The sequence below is a fragment of the Hordeum vulgare genome, chromosome 5H (assembly GCF_904849725.1).
Source record: "Hordeum vulgare subsp. vulgare chromosome 5H, MorexV3_pseudomolecules_assembly, whole genome shotgun sequence".
NCBI lineage: Eukaryota > Viridiplantae > Streptophyta > Magnoliopsida > Poales > Poaceae > Hordeum > Hordeum vulgare.
The window spans coordinates 489996099-490019188 of record NC_058522.1 but is presented as its reverse complement, the minus strand read 5'-3'; the positions used below and the strand labels follow the sequence as shown (position 1 = coordinate 490019188).

At 43.6% G+C, this 23090-nt stretch overlaps 2 protein-coding genes and 1 non-coding gene across 5 annotated transcripts; 2 read left to right on the top strand and 1 right to left on the bottom strand.

The window, feature by feature from the left end:
- The first annotated feature begins 521 nt into the window (after nucleotides 1-521).
- LOC123399828 (protein PSK SIMULATOR 1-like) lies at nucleotides 522-16310 on the top strand. Of its 3 annotated transcripts, none has more exons than XM_045094205.1 (18): nucleotides 522-594; nucleotides 1994-2072; nucleotides 2164-2425; nucleotides 2694-2949; nucleotides 3059-3284; nucleotides 3362-3512; nucleotides 3611-3788; nucleotides 3825-3865; nucleotides 7512-7837; nucleotides 7918-8010; nucleotides 8116-8203; nucleotides 8321-8369; nucleotides 8448-8554; nucleotides 8649-8837; nucleotides 15159-15272; nucleotides 15356-15432; nucleotides 15558-15602; nucleotides 15682-16310. In XM_045094205.1, the coding sequence occupies exons 3-18, from the start codon at nucleotides 2234-2236 to the stop codon at nucleotides 15878-15880; spliced, it is 2331 nt and encodes a 776-aa protein (XP_044950140.1). In that variant the 5' UTR covers nucleotides 522-594; nucleotides 1994-2072; nucleotides 2164-2233; the 3' UTR covers nucleotides 15881-16310. The 3 variants fall into 3 exon arrangements, with proteins under 3 accessions (XP_044950140.1, XP_044950139.1, XP_044950141.1); XM_045094204.1 differs by having other exon boundaries at nucleotides 1965-2072; XM_045094206.1 differs by lacking the exon at nucleotides 2164-2425 and having other exon boundaries at nucleotides 1965-2072.
- A 3113-nt stretch (nucleotides 16311-19423) lies between these two features.
- LOC123399827 (cysteine-rich and transmembrane domain-containing protein WIH2-like) lies at nucleotides 19424-21681 on the bottom strand. Its single transcript, XM_045094203.1, has 3 exons — nucleotides 21518-21681; nucleotides 21078-21348; nucleotides 19424-19706 (listed from the first exon to the last, which is right to left on the bottom strand). The coding sequence occupies exons 1-3, from the start codon at nucleotides 21561-21563 to the stop codon at nucleotides 19649-19651; spliced, it is 375 nt and encodes a 124-aa protein (XP_044950138.1). The 5' UTR covers nucleotides 21564-21681; the 3' UTR covers nucleotides 19424-19648.
- A 62-nt stretch (nucleotides 21682-21743) lies between these two features.
- TRNAN-GUU lies at nucleotides 21744-21817 on the top strand. The gene has a single exon. It is a non-coding gene; the product is annotated as a tRNA-Asn (tRNA).
- Nucleotides 21818-23090: the final 1273 nt, after the last annotated feature.

Here is a 23090-nt window from a genome sequence, read left to right as displayed (position 1 = left end):
CTCATTTAAAAATGACCGCGACCGTCCCCTGGACGGATGACAGGCGGGCCCGGCCGCTCGTGCGCATTGATGCGGGTGGGTGGGAGGTTGATGGCTGCCTGCTACGCGTCCCCGACGCGGACGAGCGCGCATCATTTTGATGTCCGCCACGACCCAAATCCCTCGCAAGTTTGTGCTCGAAATGGGTCGTGCCGGACACAAAACGAACAGGATGAATCCGGACCGTCACGCGGTGGGCCAACCTGTTTGTCCCTTTTACTCCAAACGGACGGGACCGGACAGAATGGGGTCGTGCGATGGAGTTGGCCTTACTATTTAATTTGGAAGGTGATTTACACACTCTACCGTCGGATCATCAAGAAGTTGAAAAACAGATCCTATTTTATTTTGGTCGGCTCTATAATATCCAAGTGGTGATTTCTATATTGGTATAGAGAATATTGATGATGATCAGGAAGGCTCTACTCTCTACTTCTCCGCCTTCTTAAACCATGCGCACCACAAGTCGGCCGGCCAGCCAGGTCAAGCCAACGTACGATTCTCCCTATCAGTACGTACGTTGGCAGTGAGCCCTTTGGCGGGGTCAAGTCAAAGGTATCCCGACATCTTCGATTCACCTCCAATCCGCAGAGCCAGGCCTTGATCTTTCTTGTCCAGGTTAAGGTTAGGGATCCATCGACCTCTACTGTTTTGTGCGTCGATCGATTTCCACGGAATCCATTTCCCTTGACACTGGTGTTATTCTCCTCCCCTCCCCTCCCCTCCCGCGCGCCTTATTCTCGCCTGCTCTCGCCTAGCTAGTTCAGGTTCGATCGCCAGAGCGTTCTTTTGTTGCAGCAAAGCTCCCGCGGCCGGGCCGGATTGTGCGCCGAGATCTTGGAAGCCATGGATTTCTGCCGCGCGGGCTGGTGGAGAAGGCCGCCACTAGTAAGGGTTGCGAGCCCCCTGCGAGCATAACTAGATATGGGGTTTGGCCTTTGGACTTTGGGATAGGTACCTCGACTATAGCCGCGGGTGAAAAGTATACTTTCTGAAGACAAAAAATACAAAATGTTTGAGCACCAATCCCTATTTGTTTTTTGCAGTCATCGATTTTTCACAACAATATTATCCCCTGTTTATCCTATTTCTGCACTTTAGCTTTTTTATTTATATACGTCCAAGTCCAGATCTAGGTGATCTTGGATTAGCAAGTACTCCCTCCGTTCCTAAATACTCCCTCCGTCCGGAATTACTTGTCGTAAAAATGATAGAAATGGATGTATCTAGAACTAAAATACATCTAGATACATCCATTCCTCGAACAAGTATTTTCGAAAGGAGGGAGTATAAGTCTTTATAGAGGTTCCACTAGTGGACTACATATGGATGTATATAGACATACTATAGAGTGTAGATTCATTCATTTTTCTTCGTATGTAGACTCCTAGTGAAGTCTCTTAAAAGACTTATATTTAGGAACGGAGGGAGTAAATGGCAATTAAGGTTTTGTTCACTACTTTCATGCACTAGTACCTTTCTTCACACCTGTAATCTATTCTTATCGTTATTAGGCCCTGTTTGGAACCACAATAGATTATAATAATCTGGATTATGAAGATAGATTATATAATCTGGTTTATAAAAATAATCCAGGTGGACATGTTTGGAGGCCAGATTATATAAACTGTAATTCAGTTTTTACATTGTACAATGACATGTCTGCCCTGTTTATAAAAATAGGACAGTGACGGTGGCAGTAGGTAATTATCTCCAAGTTTACAAGGGTAATAGGTCATTAGTAATCCATAATCTGATTTTAGCTGGGGTAGAGTAGATTATGAGTTTTTAATAATCTGATCATCTAGTTTTTTAAATCTACAATATAAACTGTCCTGTTTGGAAACATAATAAATTATGAAAACCAGATTATATAATCTGGGTGGTTCCAAACAGGGCCTTAGCTGTGCTTGTGTATAATTCAGTCGCAAGATGGATGCAACTTTTGTTGCAGATCAGGAAAGGGTACTCACAAGGGTGGCCGGATTCACTTTTATCCTTCCTGTTGACCAGACGATGCTCCCAATTTCAGGGTACGCGTTGTCTTTCTTCACCTGCAGATTCCTTTCAACATGCTAGCTAAATACCGTAAAACAAATTATATCGCGACGCATTATTGTACAGATTAAAAGGGGATATGGAGGTAAACGGACCGCCTTAACCGATTGCAACTATTATAAGAATATACAAGAAAATGGGCATTAAACCTAGTAGATATGCCAATTCTATCCTGCCAAATTCTATGGGTTTCAATTTATTTGAGAACTTGCTGCAAGTGCCAAGTGTCACGCCCATTTTTCTGCCGGTAGAATTTCTTAAAGCCATCACATGCAATTTTTCCAAGGAGCAAGAACTCGGAAGAGGTGGGTACGGAGTGGTTTACAAGGTATGGTGGATTCTTTTTCCTCTTCTTTACTACTCCATCCGTTCCTAAATAATATAAGTCTTTAAAGATTTTACTATGGACTACACACGGACGTATATAGACATATTTTAAAGTGTAGGTTCACTTATTTTATTCTGTATGTAGTCTCTAGTAGGATCTTTAAAAAGACTTATATTTAGGAACGGAGGGACTATCCACTTTGCGAATGTCAGCATGCAGCATTTATATCAAAGGAAAATGTCTATACTGAGAAAAGGAGGTTGGACAGGGGATGCTTCAAAATGGGAAAATGATTGCTGTGAAGAAACTTTTTGAAATGCAACTAGAAGATGATCAATTTCAGAAGGAGGTCACCTATCTTATCGGGGTTAAGCACCAAAATATAGTACAACTCGTAGGCTATTGCGCTGAATCACGGTGGGAAGCGACGCAAGTAGGAGAGAAATATGTCATGGCTGAAACGCGGACAAGACTGCTCTGCTTCGAGTATCTAAAAAACAACAGCCTTGATAAGCATCTTTCTGGTATGTTGCTGTACCATGCTGTGCTGTAACCAGATCTTGTTTTCCTTTAAACTTCATTATTTTAGTATAAATTACGTTGGATGATACAATATACAGTCTATTTCTACAGCTGAATCTGGTGGGCTTGAGTGGCACATAAGATATGATATAATTAGGGGAGTCTGCAGCGGTTTGCATTACCTTCATGCTGAGTGCCGCATTATTCATTTGGACCTTAAACCCCAAAATATATTGTTGGATGATCATATGATGCCCAAGCTTGCAGATTTTGGTATGTCTAGGCTATTTGGCAAACAACAGTCCCGAATTATCACCAAAAGTCGTGGGGGTACATTGTAAGCTATTCCTCCTCAGAACTTCATTGCTTCTCGATCGATCTAGTATATAAAAATATATCATTGTTTTTCTGCAGTGGATACATGGCTCCCGAGTACATAACAAATGGATTAATCACAACAAAGTCAGATATATTCAGTTTAGGCATTATAATCATAGAGTTAATGACGGGACACAGGAGATATCCCGAGAGTAGTGAAACACCATTTGAGGACTTCATCGAGAATGTAAGATGAATAAATCCATCCCCGCAAAAAAAAGTAAGATGAATAAATCCACCATTTGCATTTTCATGATATACTAAATTATTGTGGCAAGTTTGTAGGTGATTGCAAATTGGAGGCACAGATTGGAAAAAACACTGAGTCATAGAGCATTGGAAATATGTTCCGAGCAAGTAAACAGATGCATCGTATTAGGACTAAATTGTCTTAATCCCGATCCCAGTAAAAGGCCCTCTGCATGGGATATACTACAAACGCTGAATGAATTGGAAAGCACAAATTGACTACAAACGCTGAATGAATTGGAAAGCACAAATTGTTGTTTTGACATGAATGATGTACAACCAATGGGCCAGGTATGATAAGTAATGACGTGCACTGGTACATGTTATGCTAGTTTTTTATTTTCAATAAAGGGCATTTTATTGACTCCAAACATCGCATTGCAACGATACAACATCCTAGAGTAAATTGATACAAAATAAGTGTAAATCCTGCGCTTTGCTACGGATATTATTATATCTTTTTGCTGAGATTATTCTGAAGTATTTTTACATAAAATTTGTATTTTTACACATGGAGTTGCGCAGATCAAATGTTGTTGAAGTGCAAAAAATAGATTGAAATATTATCTTTTGTACATTAGTTTTGACACAATTAAGACAATTTCAAGGTCCATTAGGAGTCAGTTTTAAAACTGAAATATTTTTGGAGTGATGTGACTTAAAGGGATGTTGAATTAGGAGTCAGTTTTTGTAGAATAAAGAGGGATAGCTCAAGCAAACAAGTGTCCAAACTAGAAAAAAAACAAATTGACTAACATAGCATTACAAAAGGAATAAGCATCCCAAGGTTGTTGGAGCACCAATCAAAGACTAAAGCGCCATCCGTATGAAGTAAACACATCCTCAAGCTAGCACTTCCTTGACAGTTGTACCATAGAGACTTACAATTTTCTATAAATGGCGCTTTTATTAACTCAAAATGTAGCATCAATTAGATACAAAGCATAAAGAGTGACAACCAGCCTCTGCATAGCAAAGATGAACACAGCCATCAAACTAACAGTCTAACAAAGAATATAAAAATGATAAAGTGGCAATAGTAAAGCCATAGAGATTTACACACGTCAATATAGAAAGAAAAGAATTGTTGCTTCAGTAAAAAGTTGATATTGTAAACAATTGATGAAGCGTCTCAACTCCTTGGAAGGGAGCCCGCGAGATTATATCGACTGCGAGAGGGAGATCCTCACGAGAGGTTTTATAGGTCGTACGGTTACAGGATAACCGAGAGAGGACAGATCGAGAGAGATTACATGGGTTGGATAGATATAGATGAGAGCGTTTATAACAGGAAACAAATCTATCTCTATCTCACAGAAGTGGCGCCCAAGTCTCCTTGGCCAGCCCATGGTACTATGTCTAACATCCTCCCTTAATCCGAACTCCTCAAGTTTAGATTACGTATGAATTCTTCAAATGGTCTTGTAGACAAGGCTTTTGTGAATTCATCAGCAACTTGATCTCTTGAATGTACAAAACGAATGTCCAGTTCCATGTCGGCAACTCTTTCTCTCACAAAGTGGTAGTCTATCTCAATATGCTTGGTTCTTGCATGAAACACACGATTGGCAGCTAAGTATGTAGCGCCAAGGTTGTCACACCAAAGACGAAGAGTTTGTGTATGATGAAAACCAAGTTCCTTAAGGATAGCTTTGACCCAAATAATGTCTGCTGTGGCATTTGCCAATGCTTTATATTCTTCCTCAGTACTCGATCTTGGAACTGTGGCATGTTTCCTTGCACACTATGAGATTAAGTTAGGACCAAAGAAGACTGCAAAACCTCCTGTTGACCTTCTGTCATCCAGATAGCCAGCCCAGTTAGAATCAGAGAAGGAACTCACAAGAGTGGATGAGGATTTACTGAAGGTTAGTCCAACACTCAAGGTGCTTTACTACTTTTTACATATCTCAATATGCGTTTTGCTGTAGTCCAATTAGCAGTCGTGGGTGCATGAAGAAACTGACAAACTTTATTTACCGAAAACAAAATATCAGGTCTAGTGAGAGTCAAGTACTAAAGTGCACCTATCAAGCTTCTATATTTGGTGCCATCCTCTTGACTTAGCAATTCACCTTGAGTGAAAGAGAGTTTTTTTAAACTGGATAATGGTGTTGGTGAAGGTTTACAACCTTGCAACCCAACTCTCCTCAGAAGATTAGTTGCATACTTTTTTTGGGAAAGATGAATACCTCCTTTCCTGTTTTTCTTGACCTCAATACCAAGGAAGAAGTGCAAGTTTCGAGAGGGAGATCCTCACGAGAGGTTTTATGTCTCAAAGAAGGTTTTCCCCGCTGTTTCTAAATCAAGTAGGAGTCTGTTTCTGTTTCTAGTAGGTGTCTAACTTGACTATTTATATTGGCCCCTATGGAGGAATGAACAAGCAAGAAAAACACAACTTTGTTACTTTGCGCCTTGTGCACCTCTCCTCCTTCCTGGGCGATAAGGCTTCAAGCCTCGTCCTTCCGTAGAGCACAGCTACAACCTACAGTCAACTCCCAATCCTCCTAATTCCCAAGCATCTGACAAAGTCATTAAGTACTATCCAAAGCCCAGTATGGTCAATTATTAATCCCTCGTTTTCTTAATGCTAGGCATATTTGTTTTTTAGAGAATTTGTAATTTGTTATGTGTATATTTTTTCTTTCCTCTAGAATTACTGTTTTCTCTATCTAATAATAATAAAGCGAGTAGTGCTTCAGGTCGCCCGTCACTGATTTTACAAAGAAGTCATTGTGTTTTCTTGAAATCAATCTACAATCCAGACTTAGGAGACAAAAACGAATCATTTTTTGTATCTTTTTGGAAACCCCATTCTGTTTTCGTGAAATATTTTTGGTGTAATTTTAATCAAAAGTGATGTGTACAGTGTAAATATGATGTTATTTTACCTATTTAACATTTTTTAAATTTTATTTATAGTGTAATTTTAATCAATAGTGCACGATCCGTCTTTTATTCGTACCAAGGCCAATTCGTGTTGTAAATTAACACCTCATCAAAATCTGGTTGAAAAGAAAAGAAACGATCAATAACCACACATGCATGCCTCGACAAAACATCGCATGAAAAAAAGGAAGTTGATGTCCATCTTATGCCGAGAGAGAGAACATAGATGTGATGCCATGTTCAAATAAAGGACATTAATCTATTAGGGTCTTGAGTCATTATTATTGGGTTAGGGCGTGTTGTATTGTTTCCTCCCGTTGCAACGCACGGGTTTTTTGCTAGTTATTCCTAATAGAAAATCTCATGTCCAGTTATTTTTGGAAGGCATGCTCCAATCGTGTGATGGGCCAAGTTATTTGTGGAAGGATAATTATTTACCCCCCCCCCTCCCTAATAATCACTGAATTAAGTTGAGGGGCACTTTTATCCCAAATCCTACTCCATTCACGGCGCTGGTTACCGTGCCAAAAACAAATACAGGACACGTGAAGTACATAGTAAAATACACCATGCCACATTTACTTAACTCGTGTATGTTTATTTTTAGTAAATTATCAATGATGATAAAATCTTGTGTGGTACTACTAAATAAGTGGTAATAATCCCACCTACAATAGCCCGTGAACTTCAAGAATTCCTCTTACTCTTAAGGAGATAAAACTTGTGTATCTTAAAAAGGCTCCTCTGTCAAGAAAAATCTCCCTCGAAAGAATCTGCAGTAGCACTGCTTCATGTATTTTGTCAAGGAAGAAAATAGTTTTAGATTACAGATTTACAGAGGTGCAAAGCACAAAAATCAGAACAGCCCATACGGGTCAACGTTGCTGAGCTGTAGCCGAGCATTGCATTGCTCCTTTAAGAGTTATCTTAATTCGGTAGCCGAGCGTTGCATACTTTTGTTTTGCAGGAAGAGCATTGCATGTTAATTTACTAGCCTGAAATAAAAGTGATCAATATACTAAGTACATGGGGTCCTCTAATATTACAGGAACTAGAAATAGACGCATTTGCAGGGTGTGGCGATGTGAATTCAAACAATTTAGCATCAAAATTGAACAGAATGATAAGTAGATCATTCGCCCCAAGTTCTGCAAATATGAGCGCCGTTTTCCGCTCTGCTCCCAAAGGAAGAAAGATATCGATCCACGCTTTCGAGATTGCCAACACAATTGTCAAGGGATCCAATCTGATAAAATATCTCTCTAAACAAAGAATAAGGCACCTGAAAGAGGGTGTGCTAAGGTCTGAAGGTGTCTGCCGTCTTATTTCGGAAGATTACAGTCAGTTGTCCATTCTCATTGAAGACGACATACGGTAACATGATTTGCTGGACCTATTAGTTTATCAGTTTATTTGTTAAAAAATCTTACATGCATTTGGTTGGAATTATGCAGAGAGGACTTGAGACGATTTTTGATAGAGGTTGCCAGGTTTGGAGATCTGTGTGAAGATCGTCAATGGCACAACCTCAGTAGATATTTCTGCAGGTAAAACTTATCGCGGTCGCCACTTACTTCACTGTGGATTCCATGTTTAGCAATGCCTCATCTTCATGTTTTGTGTGTACATGCATTGCTCTTGTCAATGAACAGAGGTGATTCTCCGCTGCCATCTAACAACTCCAGTGAAGAAGCACCTCCCAGTATGCACTATTTGATAAGATTGGCACAACACACGCGGGTTAGTATATACATTTTTTTCGCAGTCGCCACATCCTTGCAGAGCAATGTTTTCTTTTTCTGCAGAGAGGTGTTTTCATCTGACAAAACATTGAGATTCCATTTTCCATTTGTTCAGGTTCTACATGAAGAAATGCTAGCACTCGACAGACTTGAGCACCCTTATTGTACTACAAACTAGCTAGTTTGTCACTTGCATTCAATGAGTCTCTTATCCTTTCTAATTATACAACAACTATATGCAGATGCAGCGGCTATTCCTGTTAGGAAACAAATTGATGCCATCAAGAACCAAAGGGGTGCGGTGAAGGTCTTAAAAAACAAATCGCTTTGGTCAAAGAGTATGGACGATGTAATAACCCCTAAGGACGATGACTTATAATTAGTGTTACTTCAATTTAAGTCAAGTCATGGAATTACCAATTATCCATGTTGTCTTGTTGCAGATTGTGGAGAAACTTGTGGAGATCGTAGACTTCATGCATCTTCAAATCAAAGAAGCTTTCTTGAAGAGCCATGCAAATGCAGAGCAATCATCTGGAGAACTTCACATAGCTATCAACCTCACGAAAACGTTAGGGGCTACTGGACTTGCGTTGCATTATGCTCATGTCATTCTGCAGCTAAAAGCTTTGGTATACCTCCCCCGACATCAAGTTATATATCAGTAAATACTTTTTGAAGGAAACCACATGTTTATTATGTAAAGTTGGAAATTACAACAGAAGTTTATTACAGCATATAGCAGTAATTGTGACACCAACTTGAACACCGAAATTAAGGATCCTTGCAACAGAAGTTCAGATAGGAGGAAAGCCGAGGCCAAAAAAACACATGGCCAACATTACTACTGCAAAGCAATACAGCCGCAATATCTTCTCAATGCCAGGATTCAGCATTATTACGTTCATTCTTCTGTATCCCTTCCCAAATGCCTAACACAGAAACAAAGAACAAGCATGGAACGCAATGTCATCAGGGGACCGGATCACTCTATGATCAGAACAGACTCTGCTCCTTCTCCAAAGCAGGTGTACAAAATCTATCCCCAAAAGGGAGATAGGCATGCATCCACGCAAATTGTTGCCACAAATGATTAGGGTACATGAAGTTTCCAGCAGAGATCAACAACTTCCCAAGCCATTTACGCCGCCCCACAGCCAAAGAACATGTGATGAGCTGATTCCACATTATTCATAAACTTTTTATTCAGTGAAACTTGGCAAAGCTTTTGCCCCTGTTTCAAATTTAAAGAGAACGCACACAACACACACACACACACACACACACACAAATTGCATCCTGAAAAAGCTGCCACATGAAGAACTTAGCATTCCAAATCTAGATGTGATGTAACCCTCTCCCCAGCCAATCATATCTTCGGTGCGTCAGTACCTGCTCTGGAGATGGACCAATGAAAGACGGTGGCGGCGGCTTGTGAGAGTGCGCCTAGACCGGCGTGTGATACATGTAGAAAGATATGATGCGCCTTACCTCTCCAATAGGAGGTCCGAAGGCTATATATTGAGTGGTGATCGGTTGGAAGAATAACCAACTAGAGATATACATGAGAGAGAGATAGGAATAGAAAGTTAAACATAAAGTAGTTACAACACACAATATCTATCTCTACAATATCTCATGTCTAACACCCTCTCTTAATCTAAGCTTCTCAAGTTTAGATTACGCTTAGATTCCTCAAATGGTCTTGTAGCTAGGGCCTTTGTGAAGCCGTCTGCAACTTGATCTCTTGAAGGAACAAACCGGATTTCCAATTCCTTGCTTGCAACTCTTTCTCGAACAAAGTGGTAATCAATTTCAATATGTTTGGTCCTTGCATGAAAGACCGGATTTGCAGAGAGATATGTAGCACCAAGATTATCACACCAAAGACATGGAGTTTGTATATGACATATCCCAAGCTCCTTGAGCATTGCTTTTATCCATATAACTTCAGCTGTTGCATTTGCCAATGCCTTGTATTCTGCCTCAGTACTGGATCTAGAGACAGTTGCCTGTTTCTTGGCACACCATGATATGAGATTGGGTCCAAAAAAAACTGCAAACCCACCTGTAGATCTTCTATCATCCAAACAACCTGCCCAGTCAGAGTCAGAAAAAGCACTGACAAGTGTGGAAGGAGATTTACTGAAGGTGAGTCCAACATCCAAGGTGTGCTTAACATATCTCAAGATGCGCTTAGCAGCAGTCCAGTGAGCTGAGGTAGGTGCATGAAGAAACTGACAAACCTTATTGACTGCAAAGGAAATATCAGGCCTGGTGAGTGTCAAGTACTGAAATGCTCCTACCAGACTTCTGTATTTTGTGCCATCCTCTGAATTCAAAGGAACCCCTTCTGCAAGGGACAATTTTTCTGAGCTGGAAAGGGGTGTTGGGGACGGTTTGCATCCATGTAACCCTGCCTTGTTCAAGAGATCAGATGCATATTTTACTTGAGAGAGATGAAGACCCCCTTCTGTATTTCTCTTGACCTCAATGCCAAGAAAGTAATGAAGATCTCCAAGATCCTTTAGAGCAAATTCTGAATTTAAATCCTTTAGAAGAGCAGTAATAGCTTCATTGGAGGAGCTAGTAACAATAATATCATCCACATAGATAAGTACAAAGATAGCTATCTGTGACTTATTGTAAATGAACAAGGATGTATCAGACTTGGAGGGAATAAAACCAAGAGTGTGCAGCTTAGAACTCAAACGAGAATACCATGCTCGTGGTGCTTGCTTGAGTCCATAGAGAGATTTATCAAGCCTGCAGGATATGAGATGATTTATGTTTGTCCTCAAACCCAGGAGGTTGCTTCATATAAACTTCCTCTTCCAGAACACCGTGAAGAAACGCATTCTGCACATCTAGCTGTCTGAGACTCCATCCTCTGGACACAGCAACTGATAAAACAAGGCGAAATGGTAGCAACTTTAACAACAGGACTGAATGTGTCCTCATAATCCAGGTAATACCTTTGTTTGAACCCCTTGGCAACAAGTCTGGCTTTATAGCGATCAATAGTACCATCAGATCTGCGTTTGATGCGGTACACCCATTTGCAATCAATGACTTTTTTACCTTGTCTAGGAGGAACAAGATGCCACGTGTGATTTTTCTGGAGAGCATGAAACTCCTCTTCCATAGCCATGCGCCACTTGGGATCAGCCAATGCTTCATCAACTGTGCGGGGTTCATCTGTTAGAACAGAGGCAACTAGGCCATACCTAGTTTTGTAGTTTGTTCGGGGGATAGTGCCATCCCGGAGTCGTGTACGAGGTGTTGCAGAATTGGTCACAGCCGCAGAGGATCCAGCCGTTGTCAACTGCTGCTGGTCGGCTGGATCAGCTGTGGCGGGGCCAACCGACGCGGAGGTGGGTGAGGCCGCAGGGGAGCTTGACGATGTCGCAGAAGATCCAGGTGAGGAGACCAGATCAACATCGGATCCAGCAGCGTCACCAGAGCCAGCGGCGTGTCGATCTGGCCCGCCTGGCGTAGAGGACACATGAACCGGCGTTGTGGAAATCGACATGGGCCGTCGGTTGTACACCAGCGGGACCGGCGCATACCGCGCGGTTGGTTGTCGCGCAGAAGACGCGGAGGCCAGCACGGGGGACGGGCGACACGTGGCGTCAGGCAGGGGGCTCGGAGCAGAGGATGGTGGAGGCCCCCTGGCGTCCCGACGCGGCAGCGATCCTGAAGTGGATGCTGTCGGTGCTGGCGCATGCATGCAGGGCGCGTCCTGACGTGACGGCAAGCCCGAGGAGGATGCGGTCGGGGCTGACACGGGCAGGCGTGGCGATCCCGAGGAGGGCTGCAGCAGATCGTCATGGGCGCTGATTGGTCCTGCAGAAATATGCTCAGGTGTAGTAGAAGATGAATTAGTCATATTTTGGTCAGTACAAATATCAGCACCCGCACACGAGACACTGGAAAGGTTAGGTGGTAGGAGAAGAATTTCTTTTCGAAGAAGTGCACCAGCATTGGGGTGAAGATGTGAAAACGGAAACTGAGTTTCATCAAAGACTACGTCACGTGAGATGTACACACGACCGGTAGATACATCAAGGCACTTGACACCTTTGTGTTGGGCACTATAGCCAAGGAAAACACATTGTGTGGAGCGATACATAAGTTTGCGAGTATTATATGGACGTAGGTTGGGCCAACATGCACAACCAAAAACACGAAGAGCAGAGTAATCAGGTGTGACATGAAGAAGACGTTATGTGGGAGTTTCATGAGAAATAGTTCGACTGGGCCACATATTAATAAGGTAAACAGCTGTAAGAAAAGCCTCATCCCAGAACTTTAAGGGCATAGAGGCAGAAGCTAGGAGTGCTAAGCCTACTTCGACAATGTGGCGATGTTTTCTCTCAGCAGAGCCATTCTGCTGATGAGCATGTGGGCACGAGACATGGTAAGATATGCCAATCTTTTGAAAGAAATAATTTAGCTTCTCATACTCATCACCCCAGTCAGACTGGACTGCAAGTATTTTACTATCAAATTGACGTTCTACAAGAGCTTGAAAGTTATGAAACACTTGAAACACATCAGAACGTTTCTTAAGAAGATAGATCCATGTGTATTTGCTAAAATCATCAATAAAACTCACATAGTATTGGTGCCTACCAACAGAAGTGGGTGATGGACCCCATACATCAGAAAAAATAAGTTGCAAAGGTTTAGTAGAGATGCTAAGAGACACATGATATGGTAATTGATGACTTTTAGCTCGTTGACATGAATCACAAATGGTTTCTGGATTTCTCTCACCAACAACTGGGAGATTATTTGTACTAAGAATACGATGAACAATAGCAAACGAAGGATGACCTAAGCGACTGTGCCACCTTTCAGGAGAAAGCTTGATGGCACCATAGACTTGTTTATTGGCTTGGCAGTATTGGGGAAGCAAATCATAAAGGCCTTGGACACAAACACCTCTATGAAGAATTTTCTTCGTGACCTGATCCTTGATAAAAAAAAGAATGGGTGAAATTCTAGAAACACATTGTTATCAAGGGCAATACGATGAACGGATAATAGAGTTTTGGAAGCATTGGGAACATGAAGGATTTCATTAAGGCAAGGTTTTTGTGTGGGGTTTTGATAAATGAATGACCAATATGACTTATCTTCATACCTGTACCATTGGCAGCAGTGTAGACCTGATCGTGGCCACGGTATTTCTCCGGCATGGACAGCTTTTCTAACTCAGCAGTGATATGGTTTGTGGCGCCCGTGTCCATATACCAATTGGTATCAACACCATAGGATACATCTGTTGCGGCTGCAATCTTCTTGCTTTGGGAGTTAGGGTCATCCTATAGCGCCAATCGCAGTCCTTGGCAATGTGATTAGATTTCTTACAGATTTGGCAGCGGCCCTCATAGCCGTCATACCCTTGGAAGGGGCGCCCCCTGTTGTTGTTGTTGGGAGGGCGCCGAGTGTTGTTGCCGCCGGCCGAGGAGTTCTGGTGATAGTGGCCACCGCCACTGCCACCATAGCCTCCGCATCCTCCATTGTTCTGATGGTAAGGACCACCAGAACCGCCACCATGGTGATAGCCACCGCCGCCACCGTTGTGATGGCCACCACCAGAGCCGTAGTTGCCGCCACCAGGGGCGCCATAGCCGCCGCCGTTGCCACGAGGACCACCGCCACCACTGCCCTTCTGGTTGCGGTAGCCACCTCTGCCGGCGTTTGAGCGACCCCGGGAGGCCGCGTTGGCAGATGACTTGAAGCCACCGGCGCCACCATCGTGGAACATATCGATCCGCTGATCGAAGTTCGCCGCGAGGGAGAAGAGTGCGTCGATGGTGACAGGCTCTGTGCGGACGTCGAGGGCGGAGATGATAGGCTGGTAGTCCATTTCCAGACCCGCGACGATGAAGGAGATGAGCTCCCCCTCCCCGAGTGGTTTGCCCGCCGCCGCGAGCTCATCGGAGAGGGAACGCATGTGCCCGAAGTATGCCGAGGCCGATTGAGTACCTTTCTGGGCGTTGGTGAGTGCAGATCGAATATTGTTGACGCGGGACAGGGAGACGGCGGCGAACATAGCTGCGAGGGCAGCCCATATCGCATGTGAAGATTCAAGGGAAGCAACTTGGACAAGTACCTCTTTGGACAGGTTGCGAAGAAGATAGGCAACAATCTGTTGATCCTGGATCAGGCATAGGCAAGGTTTGGAACAACTTGATCCTTGCCGTCTTTGTCTTTGATGGAGATGGTTTTGGAAGGCTCTTCTAGGGTTTTGATCTATATAGCCAAACAAGCCGGCGCCCATTATCTGGGATCGTGCTTGAGCTCTCCAAAGGACATAGTTCATCCTGGAGAGGGGCTCGGAGGTGTTGTAGTTGAGGGCGGCGGTGATGGGGGCGATGGAGGACGACATGGTGGACGGGAGGTGGTGGGAGGTCGATGGAGATTAGCTAGATGAGATGGAAGGGTCTGCTCTGTATACCATGTAGAAAGATATGATGCGCCTTACCTCTCCAATAGGAGGTCCGAAAGGCTATATATTGAGTGGTGATCGGTTGGAAGAATAACCAACTAGAGATAGGAATAGAAAGTTAAACATAAAGTAGTTACAACACACAATATCTATCCCTACAATATCTCATGTCTAACAATACAGTCCCAGTATGTGGCTGGGCTGGGGCATCCGGCTTTAGATGTTAGCCTTTGGTGCGATGTATGTTTGGTATTCGGCTCGGATATTCGGCACCCCTTCATCAAGGGCATAGGAATAGCGACACGTGTTGCCAAGATGGTGATTTCAGGCTTACTAATGTATTACTTTGTAAGATTTTTATGAATAATTAATAAGGTGACTGCATGCATCACCCAAATGCAGAGGCTGGGGGTGTATCCTCCTTTTCTTAAAAAAAAAGAAGAAGCCAATCATAGTCTTATTATGCGCTAGTGACTACATATCCTATTGTCAGGCATTGGCATCACCGGCGGTTCCTCAAAATGCTCGGGAGGCATTATACCAAGCACTGCCTCCTGGGATTAAGGCAGCTCTGCGTACCCAGCTGCGTATTCCCGACAAAGATCAGGTAAGTAGCACACCCTTTTCAAAACAAAAACAAAAAAAAGTGAATCCATCCCTTGTCATCTCGGTTGCATCTGCATCTTGTAGACCATGTCGCAAGCAGGGGTGAGAGCTGAAATGAACAGAGTATTGCGATGGCTTGTGCCAGCTGCGGAATCCACAAGGTACTTCATGCAACTTAACAAAACACCACTACTTTTAATAGTACTGGAGAAATAGTTAGGCGTTGGAATCTCTCTCTTAATGATATACTGCCGGTTCACTCCATTACCTTCTTGATGAACACCAGGCGGTACCACGTGAATGGAGTATTCGGAGAATGGGAGATGAAAGGGTAGGTTGCACATTCAAATAGATGTATAAACTGCAATGTCCTGTCTGGCTCTCATGACTTAATTCATTCATTGTATCAGAATTGAGGGTATCGATGTGGACGAAGCAAACTGGCTCGAACAAGAAAGTCGGATCAGTGTCAGTTTCATGCTTGCCCATGCAGATGCCAAAGTGAGCAAGGTAGAGACGCTCTACTACGCCGACAAGGAAAGGACCGAAGGTTACATCATTGGCCTTGTTCTGGCTCTTCATCGTCTTGTTTCGCCTGCGGAGGACTGAAACAAGCCGAATATGAAGACACTGAAACAGTTGAGATGAGCACAGCATTTGGATAAACTTATGGCCCAACTTACGTTGTCAATGCAACGAGGAGATGAGGCGTCCGTGGGTGCCTGATTTTGTTGGCCCTTTTCAGATGCGTCAATCAGTTCTAACACTGAGGGAAATGAGCCGATTCTTGTGAAAATTCAGCTTTTAAGCTCGGTTATTTATGAAACTTTTGTGAGAACTCTCTGGGATTTTAAACAGAAAAGCTTTCACTCTGTTTATAGACAACTCGAAGTGACCTCACATTTGCACAGCTAAGTTTTCTGGGTGTGTTTGGTAGCATTTCCAACCTAGCATGGTTGTTCTCCTCTGATACATGGTGACTGTAGACATGTTGAGTACATGCATTTAATGTTGTTTGGTAATGGTGTATGTGCTGAGACATGTTAAGCTGAGAATCTGTTTGATAGCTTGCATCTGCATGGACATGACAGTCGATATTATAGCAACGGGCATTTTTAAATAAGTAAACAAAACATTTCAAAAATATGAATATTTTAAACACGGGAAAAATATTTTTTCCGAAAATTAAACATTTTGAAATTTCAAAGTTTCTTTTGAAAGTTTGAACTTTCATGAAATTAAAACAAATTTTGAAAATCTAAATATTTTCTAAAAAACAAAATTTTAGAAAATCCAAACAGTTTGTGAAAATTTGAAAAAAATGTAAGTTCATACATTGTTTGAAAATTTTAAAAAGCTCGTCAGTTTTTTAAAATTTTAACAAATTTTAAAAATCATGACATTTTTTCAAATTTTGAACAAAATTTGAAAATATAGATATTTTTTGGTGTTCTGAACATTTTCTAAAAATTAAATTATTTTTTTGAAAATTTAAATATTTTTTGAAACACAATGTCGCTCGCTTCGTTAATGCATGCTGACCAATGAATGGTTGTTGAGGTGTTTACTCTTCATGCATGCTAAGAAGTATTTGGGATGAGCTCATACATGCTATGAAGGCTCCTTAAAGGCTACCAAACACTTAAAAATGGATCGAGAAGGAAACAGTTGAGCTCATGCACTCTTCATGCGCTCTACCAAACACTCGAAAGTGGGTCGAGAAGGTAACTGTTTTTGCATGTATCAATTGGATTTTTTACACGCTCTTCAGTATGAGTAACAATCAGTATGTGTCAATTGTCTAGATCTAATAAGCACTAGTATGGACATGGAGTAAAAAACAAAAGCAACTATTCCCACAACAATCACGTCTGGAAAATGGAAAATGTTATGTATATAATCCACTCGCAGAAGTAAAGATTGTTAGAAGCAATAAAACAAAATTGGGAAAAGTATCAAACATCAATCATCACAAGTAGAATCATTTTATGGATGTACAAGAATAATGAAGAGCATATGCCTTTGTGAACACGGCCACGTGGTAAATTTCGGATTTCTCAGGTTGATCGGAACCATCAATTACAAATGGTGAACACCTGGAGAAGTGGCCTCGATCGTTATATCAGGCTTTGTCAATCCAATATACGCGGGCGAACTACGAGCTGACTGCAAATTTGAGACAATCTGGCTTGCTTGAGACACCAACCTCCTTGTGAAGAGGTTTTTTCTTTAGAAAAGGAGGATGACCCCCGGCCTCTGCATCTGAAAGATGCATGCGGTAATTTTATTGATTATTTTCGAGGACCTTACAAAATAGTACAACAATATGTCTGAATCCACCATCTCGACAACATTTGCCGCTACTCCTATCCATATGATGAAGGGGTGCAAGCTGCACCAAATACCCAGACCTCTCACCTAAGCCTAACATCTAAAGCCGGAGGCCTCGACCGAGCCACATACCGGGTCCGGGGCACAAACCGGTCCGACACACTCACATGTGTCGTCGCCGCCATATTTCACTGGTCCATCTTCAGATCAGATTGAGGTACCAGCCTTGGCAGGTGCCTCCGCCATCGACATCACCATGATGTCAAACGACGACCTCCATCTACGCTAGTCCATCTACAAGCAACGGACGCAGATCCATGCTAGGATAGGGCCGCACCACCGTCGTCGCCCACCGCCCACAAGCGCCACCCAGTCCCAAGGTTCCCAAAGCGGCGCCTTCAAGAAGGGAACGGCGCCGTGAGCGCCGCCGCCGCCCAACAAAGTTAAGGCTTTCGCCCGGGAGACCTAGGGAAAGGGGAAGTGAGGGGATCAGTCCATACCGACGCCTCCAAGGAGGGGAACGGCGCCCTCAGGCGTCTCCGTCAACGCGGCCAGCCATGGCCGACCAGGGATTTCGCCCGAACTAGATCCCCGCCACCAGCAACGCCTCCTGTACAGAACCGGCGACCCAAGGAAGCGTGGCCCGACCAGGCTAGCCTGCACGCCGAACAGGGGAGGAGGGGAGGCGTCAGATCGTGCGCATCGGCCACCGCAGAAGCCGTCGCCGGACGCCAATGACCACCGCTGGCGGCGGCCGGGACGCCAGATCCACCGCCCGCACGGCTGCTATCCTGCCATGCCTCGTCAATGAAGCCGCTGCTCCAGATCCGGGGCTCCCCACGCAGAGGCAGGGCAGCCTAGGCCCCGCCGCCACCATCCTTGGCGCCCCGGGCTTGCCGGGCGGCTGCCTCAGGAGGCGGCGAGGAAGGGAGGGGGAGGGGGTGAGGCTGGAGGGCAGCGTGGTCGGGAAGGATGCTAGTCAGAAGGACGGATAGGTCAGGGGCAGGAAGTGCAGATCCGGCCGTCGGCGCTCTGCTGTGGAGGAGGAGACGCACGGTGATGTGCGGCCTTCTCTATAAGAACCACGTACGATCGAGTAAAGCCGGAGAAAGAGGGTCAAACTCCTTAATTCCATCTTAAGGAGAGTTCATTGAATTGGTTACTAGTCTGTAATAAATTGAGATTTTGTCATAGAGATGTTTTTTTACAGTTCAGTTTGAGACATTCATTGAATTGTTTTCTAGTTTGTGGAACTTATATGTACTGTAATGTATTTATACGAGTCAGCACCTATTTTTTAGTATAACTATCTTAGTAGAGCGTATATGCATAAGATGTATGGTCATTGATGTTTAGTGTACAATTGTTTATTTTAGTGTAAAAACTAAACTACAGTGTGTAATCATCTATCTATTGTGTAAAAAACCTAGAGCATTGGCACCGAGTAGTCATGGCAGCCGCCGATTGTTTGATCTGTAGGATTACAACCCATACAATTTTTTCCTAAGAAATCGATGCACGATATCGTAGGAGTGTATATCTTTGGTATAAAAAAGAACCCATCATCTTCAGGTAAAAACACTAGCCTTGGCACGGAGTAGTCAGCTGTGACAGCAGCCGCTTGCTAGATTTATAGGATTCCAAACTATTTTTGAATATGTTATGGGAGAGTTCTAATTCGCCAACCTTTCAATACCAGTTATTTAGAACACTGATATTTTTTTATCAATTAACAGAATGGTCTATCAGTTACTGTGCCGAAGTACAAACTTAAGCCTTCGGATCTCCATCTCCGAGCATTTCAGCACCAAGCCTCCACAATCAACCAATGAAAAACAATCAAGTCTGAATCATGTACACTTTGTACAATACCGTTCATCCATGGTCCAAACAGTTCAGCAAAAACAATGTAAACACCGTTTATTTGACACAGGTAACAGAACACGTTATATAGCGACATATAATAATAAGTCGAAAGATTGACTAGATACTGCGGCACGTCCAATGTCGAAGATGCAAGGCACGGGTAGCTTCCAAGCATGCATATCACCATAAACAGCAGCAGCACTCCTCCAGACAGCAGCAGCAGCATAGAGCGGCCAACCTGCGAAAAGAAACACGGGGAGGTTAATGCGATGAACAACAGGAAAATGGAACGAAAATACCAGGGGTCTATCTGAAATAAAATGGGTCAACTATTGAATACGTGTGGATACACATCTTTGTCGAACAAAGCAAAAATCTGAATCAGGACCATGTGTGTAGAATCGACACTCGGTATGGTGTAAGTCTAAAACCCCAGACATCATTGATCAAGGCATGTAGACTTTTAGGTAGTGATTACCTTACATCTACTTACAAGTTTAAAGACTGATTAAATGTATAGTATTATTCCGAATGGAAATGAGAACTCTTCGCTAGTCCACAAGTTCATGGCTGGTGCCCAAAATGACAGGTACAGCCATGTCTTTCTACCGGTGCTTGCATAGCACACTGACACTGTCTTTTTCTCTTTTGGGTTCAGCTAACACGCTTATTCAAACTAGTTAATTACAGGCACTTCTCAAGGGATGTATTTGTGGGTGGACACAAACCATTGATGCAATACTAGAGAACATGAGCATCTATCGGTTATTCCAGATTGCCACTGTCCAAGGTCAATGACTATCTGCAACTCTGCATCAGGCAACAGTGTGCACTAGTCAAGCAGACGTATACTACCTCCATTCTCTTTTAGATGTCGATTTATAATGTACAAATGCAGTGTTCCAAAGATGTGCAAACAGTATGTCAACTAACCATGGTAAACAATGGATTTAACGGCATTGATAAATCAAATATCGCACTATCAACAAAAAACTTCACGGGCTCCTGCAACAGCATGGCATCATCTCGAAGTTGTGTATTACAAAATGTTTCAGTATGGACTATGGAGGCAAATGTACATTACTTGTAAACAACGCTTTGTTTCTTAGGTGCTACTAGATATAAGATTTTTCATTGTGAAGCTTTTGTTTAGGCAATGGCTACTGAATTTTCATTACATAGATTCAGCCAGAAAGGGAAAATTAGTCTCTGGAAGATCGGATCACAATTTATATATGCTTTAGGTATGAATATGTAAACAATTTCATAAGGAACCAACCAAGCCCCTTTCAAAAAGACACCAAAGAGCTAGCTCGAGAAAAACTATGCATAAATGCATAATTCGATGATCTCAATTCACAACAATGAGCTCCAAGTTCGGCAAAAAGAAAAACTACACTATTGGCACAATCCAAACAAGAATTTGACCACAGGCATTCAGCCAACATCACATCCGAATCGCATACCCAAAACTCACAACACATGTCAAGAGAAAAACTACACGACTATCACGATCTAAACAAGAATTTAACCACATCCAAGCACACATCCGAATGGCATACCCAAAACTCGCAACGCATGTCAAGAGAAAGGCCTGGATTAACATTACCATCCTTTGAGGAAGCCAAGGCAGCAATCATCATCGTTGTGGTGATGGTGACCATGGTGGTGGTGGTGCTCGGCGTGGTGGTCATGGTGGTGGTGGTGTCCACCGTGCGGCGGCGGGGGCGGGTAGTAGTAGGGCGGCGGCTGCTGCGGCTGGCCCTGGCTGAAGTAGCCCTGGTACCCCGGCGGCGGCGGCGGCTGCTGCTGCTGCGGCGCGTAGTACGGGGGGGCCTGCTGCCCGCCCGTCGCCGGCGGCGGGTACACCGGCGAGTACCCTGCAGGCCGCGCAGAGCAAAAAAGCACAGATCAGGCCATGGCGGACCCTGCCGGACAACCCACGGTCCTCAAATCGATCGAGGAAAACATTGCGTCGGCGCGGATTTGGGGGGCAAAAAACGGAGGCTTTGGGGGCGAGTTCGCGGGGGGTGAACGGGGGGGACTTGCCTGGCGGAGGGTAGGCCTCCTGCGGAGGGACCTGCTGGTAGCTCATCCTCTCTCGGCGTCGGCGGCGGCGGCGATCCCTTTCTCCTCGTGAGTCGAGATCTACGGCGGGGGGGGAGGGGGTCGTTTGGTTGACGCCGGCACGGGGGAAAGATTGGACGACAAGCAAACGGGCTGGCCCGTGTACTGATTTTGTATAAATAAATTACCGCACGGCTTGCAAGCGTAAGCTGGAATAGCTCAGTTGGCTAGAGCGTGTGGCTGTTAACCACAAGGTCGGAGGTTCGAGCCCTCCTTCTAGCGATTTTTCAATTCTATTTTTTGCTTTTTCATGACGTGTCATTCTCACTCAAACTACGCTGCCCTTTCGTAGCTTTTCCATCACAAAACATTTAACTACTTTCTTTTATCACAATATCATACTCCCTCTTATCTCAAAAAGGAAAAAAAAACATCGTACTCCCTTCGTATCTAAAATATGAGTTTTTTTTTAGATTCCACCAATGGGCTACATATGAATGTATATAAACATACTTTAAAAAGTATAAATTTATTTATTTTGTTTCGTATATAGTCTCTAGTAAAATCTCTAAAAAAACTTATATTTAAGAACGGAGGGGGTACATTTCATTCCTCACTATCACATAACATGATGTTCATTTTTTTTAAAAATTACTTATTAGCGAGAGCATTGACGCCACACCACTGTCCAAAGGTGGTACCTTCATGAAGGCGACGACGCCGAAGCGTCGTTGTCGCCTAAATCAAGGGATTTTTAGTTTTTATCATAGACACATGAGAGGGTAGGGAAGGGATGGACCTCGATGGCCGCCCACAAGTACGATGATGGCGCCCGCAACAGCATCGGCATCGTGCTTCTACCTGTCGACCAAGGGTTTCCCCCAGTCCATGCCCCCAACCACAAGCACACCAAACCAAGCACAAGGTCGGAGGTTTGAGCCTTCCTTCTAGCGATTTTCTCATCCAATTCTGTTATTTCCTTTTTATGACGTGTCATTCTCATTCAAACTTTCGTAGTTTTATCATCACAAAACGTCAACTACTTATTTTTATCACAACATCATACATCTCATTCCTCACCATCACCTAACATAATGTCCATTTTTAAAAAAAAATAACTACTTATTGAGCGAGGGCACTGAGGCCACACCACTATCGAAAGGCGGTACCTTCATAAAGGTGACAACGCCGAACGCCGTTGTCGCCCAAATCAGAGGATTTCTAGTTTTCAACATAGACACATGGGAGGGTAGGAAAGGGATGAACCTCGATGACTCCCACAAGTAGGATGGCGCCCGCAACATCATCGGCATTGTGCTTGTATCTGTCGACCAAGTGTTTCCCCAAGTCACAAGCACACCAAACCAACCACCAGATCGAGCAGACCAAAAGGTCCCTGGAATCCCAGGTAGGTGGGGCTAGTCGAGCCGGAAGCGAAGAAGCTATCGTCTTCATATCTAGTATCAAGAGTCGGCAGGGAAAGCTCATGTACCGCGACCCACGCCCACCGTCAATTTGACATGCATAGACACAACATCAATTAAAGATCATAGTC

What these genes read in the sequence shown, in the direction of transcription:
- LOC123399828 (XM_045094205.1), top strand. Translation starts at nt 2,234, where the DNA reads ATGGGCATTAAACCTAGTAGATATGCCAATTCTATCCTGCCAAATTCT. An exon ending in AAAAGTCGTGGGGGTACATT is followed by an intron (nt 3,285 to 3,361) that starts GTAAGCTATTCC and finishes GTTTTTCTGCAG; the next exon opens with TGGATACATGGCTCCCGAGT. An exon ending in CCAGCTGCGGAATCCACAAG is followed by an intron (nt 15,433 to 15,557) that starts GTACTTCATGCA and finishes GATGAACACCAG; the next exon opens with GCGGTACCACGTGAATGGAG.
- LOC123399827 (XM_045094203.1), bottom strand. Translation starts at nt 21,563, where the DNA reads ATGAGCTACCAGCAGGTCCCTCCGCAGGAGGCCTACCCTCCGCCAG. An exon ending in GGAGGCCTACCCTCCGCCAG is followed by an intron (nt 21,349 to 21,517) that starts GCAAGTCCCCCC and finishes CGCGGCCTGCAG; the next exon opens with GGTACTCGCCGGTGTACCCG. An exon ending in CTTGGCTTCCTCAAAGGATG is followed by an intron (nt 19,707 to 21,077) that starts GTAATGTTAATC and finishes TTCTTTTCGCAG; the next exon opens with GTTGGCCGCTCTATGCTGCT.